Consider the following 8,762-nt stretch of genomic DNA (forward strand, 5'->3'; position numbering starts at 1 on the left):
GGTTGGTTGGTATGGCTGTAATGTAATTGTTTTATTTAGCTTCTGGCTGGTTAGCTCAGTTAGGTTCAGTTAGGCAGTTACCAGTAGGTAGGCCTTATACCTACTTAGCCTTAGTTACATAGGTAGGCCTTATACTAGTATTATACTCTAAAAACATTGCTTTGTGAACTATTCTAAAATAGTTCAAATTAAATTGCTTTAGGTAACTGTTCATTATCAAGTAGGTAAAAACTTTGCCTTTGGGTTTACTAACATTTACATGAACCCCGATATTTTTCAAAATTAAAATTAATGCTTATAAGGATATATAGTAATCTGTGTTTCATTTATTTTAGCAGTAATACACAACACTAGTGCATACCTATACACAACAATAAGTAATATGATAAGTAGTAGATACCTATATGATTATTTAAGAGTTACCCAATGGAAAGTATTTAGGTAAAAACTGTATAAAGTCGAAATCGATTTCTCAACCAATCACACCTGCCAATACGCATTAGCAAATCCACATTTCATTACGGATCATTAGTTAAAAAATCCGGGTCTATTCTCTAGACATCGTGGCGTTTTAAACTTTTAATTAGTGATGGCCGAATGCGTTAATGTAATCAAAGCTCGATACATCATACTCGCTATCGCTCCGCCTCGGTTTGATTAATAATTCTAATGAGCGGCGGTGCCAAACGAGTTAATTAAGCGTTTTTTAGCCGCGGCATGCCACTGCCCCGGTAAACGGGCACATCAATCACAGCTTTGAGCCCGCCGCCGAATCTTAATGATTGAAATGACGGCTCACCCCGGTGCACTCTGACCGAGATAATGCTGCCAGCAGCACGCCCACCACACCTTCCATTTAATTCCAGCCCGGTAATTGCCAATCGGTCGACTCTAGACACTGAAAATAAAATCAGAACAGAATCAGAGTTCAATATTAGCATACTTATTGTTATATGTACCTACTTATAAGTAAGCAACTAATACACGCATGGGAAGTCAATTTGAACATTCTTACATCATACTTACTTAGCCTTAGTTACATAGGTACCTAATCAAAAGTCACACACATCTTGTGGCACAATTTCGTACTGCGAGCTTTTCGCACTCACCATGTTGCTGGCCGTATTATTGTTTATTCAGATTTCCATTAAGATTTTAGACTAGTTAGATTAGTAGATACATTGCTCTGCCAGCTTATAACGTTTATTGTCTGTAATGTAAGCTTATGCAAATTCCTAACAATTTACTTAGTTTTCCGAGAGAAATTTCAATAAAACGTACGTAAATGAACAGAATTGAACATGATCATTACTCCATTCATATTCCAAGTACACAGCATGGCGAGTGCGGCGCGCGGCGGTGGGCGGCTGTCGGAAAATATGGCGCGTTCTAATCTGAGCTGATAATCCTGCCGCATAAACTAGAGATGCAGGAAACTGACGGATTTCTTGCAACTGATGTTATTGTACTGGCACGATCCGAACCAAGAGAAATGTAGCAAAACTAATATCGAGAAACCAAATAAACTTAAATATAGAACAATTTACCTATACCTAAGTTGCGTTTAAAGTAGGTATTCTGATTTTATAAATAACCACTTGCTAATTCATTCAATATTAAACATAATTGAAACAGACCAAAATGACTTTAAGTTATGTAAACTTTTGCAAAATTCAAAAGACGACAGGTGTACGACAGCCAACAAAAGTCCACTCGACTATCATTAGTATCTCTACAAAAGGCGCGTGCGCAGCAAACCGCAACTTCTGGATGACCTGAATTCAATAAATACTATAATTTAATAATTTTATTTATAACTTAGAGGGCACCACAATGCCCATTACATTTTGAGTATGTATAGTCTGACAGCTAAGATAATAATAAATAATAGTAATGTTATTGTTTTAGAAGAACGGGATCCACCAGACACAGGATTTTATTAACTGAACTTAACCTCTACCTAATGCAATGAAATGTGCTTATAGCATAAATTAATTATGAATATTTTATCTCAAGTTGCGTGTCCATTGATTAGCCGTAAAGACTGAAGAATTAACTACAATTTGCTGGGGACGAGTGCCGGCGACGTGACGGGAAGACACTGTTTATTCTGTTTACCGTGCATTCACTGTCGTCGGTACACCAGTTAACTACAAAACCCTAGATATGACAATTAATTGCAATATTGACCTACCAATTTGACGTAGTAGTTCAAGTAACAAATCAATCAGTGTTTCAATAAATTATTTTCATGAGATACTATTAACTAGTCAAAGTTAAAAGTGTCGTCGACTAGAATAGCTAGATTATGGCCAAATGGAATCCAAGACGAAAACGTCATAACGCTTATAATTCGGCGTACTTACATTGCTATTATTTTTGGGTAATTAAAAACTTATCTAATTTGTGACATGTTTATCTTGGAAGCAATAATTGAAAAAATAGATAAGCACTTGATAAAGAAAATAGCCTAAAAATAGTTTGAACCGCGAAAGCGGAAGAGACAAACAGAATGATAGACAGACCGACTTTCGTATTTGTAATATTAAAAAACGGAGTATGAATAAATGGCATATGCCGCATCCAGACTAATTCCTGATGCCCTGGTGTGAACTGTCATGACTCAATCAAGTCACATCATTAGTTCATTACCATAGTTCGCAGCTCCAAGAGTGACATGTCACCACTGCTGAAAATATTAACAGGTATTTATTTTTCTTCTCTTCCGTTACTGAAATCATTTTCAAAATATTATTAAAATCAGCTTTGTAAAACATAATAAATAAACCTGCCTCAGAAATCACACTGCCTATTGGTGAAAACCGCATGAAAATCTAGTTGTATTAGAATTTATTGCGAACAGACAGGCAGACGAGGAAGAGGATTTTGTCCTTCCTTATCCTTACTATTATAAAGTCCTCTACCGCGTATGTCTGTCTCTCTATCCACGATGAACTCAAAAAGATAGTGTGACTCCACATAAAACTCCCCTTATGTGTATAATTTATTATGTTTTTACCCAATGCCGACGGGCCGCTAATTTTATAAAATGTAAGGATATCTTAGCATTAATATTTATTAACTATGTACAGAAGAATATCATTAAATTCAGGTAATAAGTACTTGTCTTGTTGTAGGTATCATTGAATTTTGCCAACAATTTTCAGCATTAGCTATAGCGGGCGTGGCTTCTGCATCGAAGCACCATGGAAAGAATAACACCTGCCAGGAGTTCACCCAGGGGTTGATGTTCAACGAAACTCTAGCTGTCGGCTCCTGGCACCTGCTCCACTACAGCACTGACAAGGCCAACGGCTCGGGGGACTCGCGTTCACACTGTATCCAGATCATACCGGTCACTGATAAAGTAATAAACTATTTCACCTGATGTTAACTACTTTTTTATAGTGTGCAATTTCAGTGGGTACTATCAATCGTCGTTGAAAGTTAATCAATTATAATTTTTTTGTCAAATGATATTGGACAAATAAAATGATCGGCCGCAAAAGTTCACAAAACCCATCTGGATATTCCATTTAAAATAAATTTCTAAATAACATTAAAATTTTCAGCATTGCACCCAAATTCAGAATATGCACAGTTCTAAAAAATGAAAAGATATAAGTACCAAAGCATTAGGGTCATTACCAAAGCATATTTTTTAAAAATATATAAACAATCCCTATAAATGTCAACTAGAAAACAAATAACGATAATTTAGCTTACTTCCAGGACCGGAGAGATCTATCAGACCTGGTGGGGAAGTTTGTGGAGAATCTGAAATGGGAAAACCTGACTCTGAAGATGCAGATACCGTGCTCCGCGGCAGCCTCCAATCGCACCCGTGATTACTACCTGGAGAAATTGGAGAATGACGGCTCCTACAGAACCTTGCAAATACCTCATACTACGGGTATTATTGAGTACTAATCCATTTATTTTATAGTCATAGTTTTATAATTAACTGGACGACTGAACCTCAAATATCGCCGTATCAACAAAGCAATTCCCTGTCCATGAATGTCTATAATTCCTATGTATTCCACAGCAAAATTGGACCTGGCCGAATTCCACCGCTACCCGATGCGGTTGAAGATCATTGAGAACCAGTACCTGGGCATGATGGACTGCCATGAGAAGTTTCTGTTCCTTCTGGGCAAGCACCCGCCTGGAGGAAAGCCTGTCGACGACCGACTTCGCAAGATGATTGAAATTTACTGGCCTGAAGACAGAAAATAGTATCAAAATAATTTTTGCGTCTAATTTACAATATCTATAAATACAAATAGTAAGATTACAGTTAAATCTAAACGTACCTCTAGTATGTTTTTGTTTTGCAGTTTAATTGTCGGACACATGTAAAAAAAATAATTAACAAAATATTACAAAAGTAGATTTAAATCTACTTTTGTAATATTTTGTTAATTATTTTTAGCCGATGTTAACATCGGCTCGCAAACTAGAGAACCTGGAACATTGTTACTGTAAGATTTATTCTAGCATTTTAGTAGATAAGAAACCTGTAAGTATATAAGTAGTAAATATTTTCACAGCTTTACACAAAAATATACCTATCTTCGCTGTCATAAAACGGTCATAGCAACGATTCAAAGCAAACAAAAACTCAAAGTTTCAAACAATAATCGCTTCAATTAAATATTCTACAAAGTCAAATGACGTAAATGGACAATTAAAGTGTAATTTTGGTGTAGTGGTGCGGGGTGTTTCGCTGAGTGCTGGGGTGCAGGCGACACAGCGCGAGCGCCGCGCGAAACCTTGGTCCTTGAGTCTGCTATTTATTTTTTATTAAATCGAATAAAAATATATCTATTTCCTGTTTTATATATAACGTTATCATTTAGATAAATTATTTATTTGTTCTGCTGTAACACACAATTTACATAATAAAAAAAACTCGAACTACACTAAACATTATGATAAACGCTACCCACTTAAATTACAAACACGTAGCAGCAATTTAACAATAAAAAATATACTCAATATCGAACAAATACTAACAAATAACTATAGATACTTAGTAATTAATACCAGTTAAGTACCTATACATTCGGTAGCTTTTGAGATTAAAATTGACGCTATAACATAGAGATTCCTAGGTACATAGAATCTAGATCCTAAGCCACCTTCATCATAATGAATCCTTGATCAACATTAAGTTACTTATTTTTTTGATAATACAGACGTTGTAAATAATATAACAAGGCATATCATATCAGTTACAGTAATTTTCTCATCTCAGGATTTCAACGATATAATTTGTATTCCTTTATTAAATACAAAAATAATAAAAAGATATAGTTAATTTATTGGCTGTAAGTAAAATCTAGAAATAACAACAACTCATTACAACGAATGTAATGTAACCAAACAACCGGCTTACTTCATCGTCATCCGCGCCCCACAACACAACCCCTGTAAAGTACAAACAACTAAAGCACCACTCAAATTAAGTGTGCCTCGATCAACAGTCATTTTCGGTTACAATTAACCACACATTTGAGTGAAAAGTCAACCACCCACTCCAATTGATTTATTGTGTTTTACGAGTTCCGCCATTTTGTGTGTGCCTATTGTTAGAACAGAGAATTAGTTGGTATTCGCTGGAAGTGGAAATATAAACATAAATGTAGACTGAATCACACACCACACAAATATTACTTGCATTGCAGTAGCTCTAATTAGCTACTACAGGTTTTATACAAGTGTACCAGGCTTCTGTATAATTGAGGAAATTTTTTAAACCTATATGTAGGTACGTTTAGTTTAAAAATAATCTATCTAAGATTGGTACATATATAGGTACATTTAAGATAATATTAGGCATATTTTCATTTCATTTTCATTTTTAGGCATGTTTCTTAATTTATCTAAATCCAATCTTCGTCTTTCAAATTCAGGTTTCACATCTAGTACAAAAAAAATTTGAAGATCTGTGAAGCATGGCGTGTGCCGGCGAGGGTGCAGCGCTGTTCATTTGTCTAAACGCAGTAGCGATCTGAAGGGCCCTCGACCGAGGGCTGGGAAAGTGTTGCACTTTACAAAAATGCTCCGCCACCATTGTTCTCAAACTGTGACTTTTTTAACATCTCGATTTACGTTATAGAATAAGCATTTTAGGTTAATTTACTAAGTTAATTAACTACGTTTTAATTTTAATGCATTTATGTACATACTAGCTGCGCCCCAAGACTTCGCTACCGTGGGAATTTCGCGATAAAATGTATGCTATGTGTTATTCCAGGTTATATTCTACCCCGTACTTATAGGTAGGTACCAAATTTCATACTTTACCGTGAAAGAGTAACAAACATACATGCCTACACACACATCCTCACAAACTTTCGCATTTATAATATAAGTAGGATTAGGGGTATTTTATAGGTATAAAATACCCACCCCTAATCCTACTTATATTATAAATGCGAAATAATTATAACACAAAATTTCAACCGAAATGTAAATTTTCTCAATAAAACACAATGTACTTAAACACTTTGTAAGTTTTGAAATCATACTTTCATCTTTCAGCGATTTCTTGCGTGGAAATAGTCACGATATTCCACGACACGCCCCGAACACTCATTATTAAAAGTTCAAATAATAATAACAGCTAAATAAAGCCGATAAAAATCTGAGCCTGTCGTAATCTGTGAGAAAGTGTAATTTTCGACTGTTTGCCCCCTGTATCGATGGAAAAGTTTTTCAATTATACCAGAAGACCTGTAATTAGATATACTGAGAGTTAGAAAATAATTGTAATTACGTTGCTACAACGAAGTAACGGAGGCAAATGAGAAATCGATTCACGTTTTTCGTGTTTCTTCTGAAACAGGTTGATCTTGAAGTAATTATATTTATCTTAAGTATATTTAAACATAACCTGTAGAAACTAATGGCTAGAGATTCTGCGTAATTTTTATAATTTTCTCGGTTTTCAAAGAAAGCAAATACGATGGTAGGTAAGTTTTTACTCTTTTATTCAATAAGTAGGTACCTCCCGTATGTAATAATTACTACCTAAATCTGGTTTCATCCTAGAATATGACCATTTCATATCCACCCGTGGATGTCGTACGAGGCGACTATAGGAATTTGTAACCTTGTCGATTGAGTCAACGATAACATTCACCAAAAAGGGTTGACGTCAGGTAGGCGGCCGTTTATAAAATCGCAGCCTAATCTTCACTTACGCCGGCTTCGCAGCTCAGGAATACGCGAATACCGAGAAGAAACTAGAGTCTAAATACTTAATTATTAAAGGTTAATACTTAATTTTTACAAGCTTTTACGAATTCTTAAATATTCGTAATAATATTATTTAACAAGGTAACTATTATGATTTTTTCATTTGATATGAAATGTTTGCAATATAATTCGAGGAACACAGCACAGCACAGCTGTTAGCGTGATTGCGTCGACGTTCACGGCGGCGTGCCACAGGACCTGCAATTATCTATCAATTCTATCACACATGTTAATTGTTGGGAAATTTCGACCGCCACAACCACGGGGGTGACTTTCTGACTTGTGGGAAACCGCCGATTGCCAATTAAATTAGACAACTGTTCCATTATACACAACAAATTCCTGCCGCCGCTAATTCGAGGTTCTTGTACCTGTCACTCGCACTAGCTTTTAATTAGGGCCATTTATTAAAATTATAACGCTTTTTTTAATTTCCCATATAGAGGGGAGATATTTAATAAATCAAATTATTTCATGAAATGATCAAATTTTTAGTAATTAAACTTATTTATTGTAATTAACAATGGGAAATGTCTTATGTAATTGAAATTAATTTCTGTCATGTATGTATACTTACCTACCTAATTATAAATCTGATCTACGATTTACTAGTAGGTGCCTAATAAACTAAAATTTTTTGTAGGTACCTAGTTACTTGAAGTCTTGAACCAAATTCCCACTTCGCTTATAAAATTACATTCTACCGCGTTATATTATTTCTGTACAAACGTCCGGCCGTTTGGCTGAGCGTTTAGCGCGGAGGTAAATTCCTCAGATTTGCATACCTAATCGACTAGTTACACGCGCGCGATAAGGGAAATATGCTTTTCAATGATTTATTCCAACTATACCTACGTTTATTAGCCCTAAACGAGCAAATTTATGGTGATTGTGGAATTTATGACTGAAAACGGCATACATTAGCGGCTAATGAACAGGCCTATTATTTTGTTATGGGAAGAGTTACTTAGTAGACAATACCCTTTTAGAAATACTGAACAAGCTTTCTAGGCATATAGATCATACCTTCTAACATCTAGGGCTACTAGAACTAAGTATTTTTTGTTATTACAAATTGATTTAAAAGCGCTAACATTTATAAATAAACCTAATGATTTTCCAAATAGCATAGCAAGGAAATAACATAGCAAGAGCGACTCGCTCTTCCTCATAGTCGTATTCCTCATGGCTGAGGGTCGTGGTCATTACGTGGAAATAAACACACAATAACTTTCTTGGCATTAGTAATGGAGTGGTTTGCAATTGCCTTCTCACATGTGCAGATTTCCTCACGATGTTTTCCTTCCGGAGCGACTAGCTAGAGTGTCTATAATCTAGCCATTCGCTCTTCAGCGAATTCAGCGTTTCTCTTCTACTAACTCAGTATAATAAAATATAACGGCACCAGCCGAATAAACCGTTTGAAAGAGATACATGTACCCAACAGAATCGTTAAAACGACAATTTTCTCTAATTTCGTTAGTAATAGCATATGA

The 8,762-nt window shown here is 35.4% G+C and overlaps 1 protein-coding gene across 1 annotated transcript; it reads left to right on the forward strand.

Moving 5' to 3' along the window:
* Nucleotides 1-2,584: 2,584 nt before the first annotated feature.
* Nucleotides 2,585-4,849, forward strand: LOC128670224 (uncharacterized). Its single transcript, XM_053745711.2, has 4 exons — nucleotides 2,585-2,705; nucleotides 3,168-3,367; nucleotides 3,733-3,913; nucleotides 4,049-4,849. Exons 1-4 carry the CDS (start codon nucleotides 2,678-2,680, stop codon nucleotides 4,237-4,239), a joined length of 600 nt encoding a protein of 199 aa, XP_053601686.1. The 5' UTR covers nucleotides 2,585-2,677; the 3' UTR covers nucleotides 4,240-4,849.
* Nucleotides 4,850-8,762: the final 3,913 nt, after the last annotated feature.

The sequence above is a fragment of the Plodia interpunctella genome, chromosome 5 (assembly GCF_027563975.2).
Source record: "Plodia interpunctella isolate USDA-ARS_2022_Savannah chromosome 5, ilPloInte3.2, whole genome shotgun sequence".
Taxonomy (NCBI): Eukaryota; Metazoa; Arthropoda; class Insecta; order Lepidoptera; family Pyralidae; genus Plodia; species Plodia interpunctella.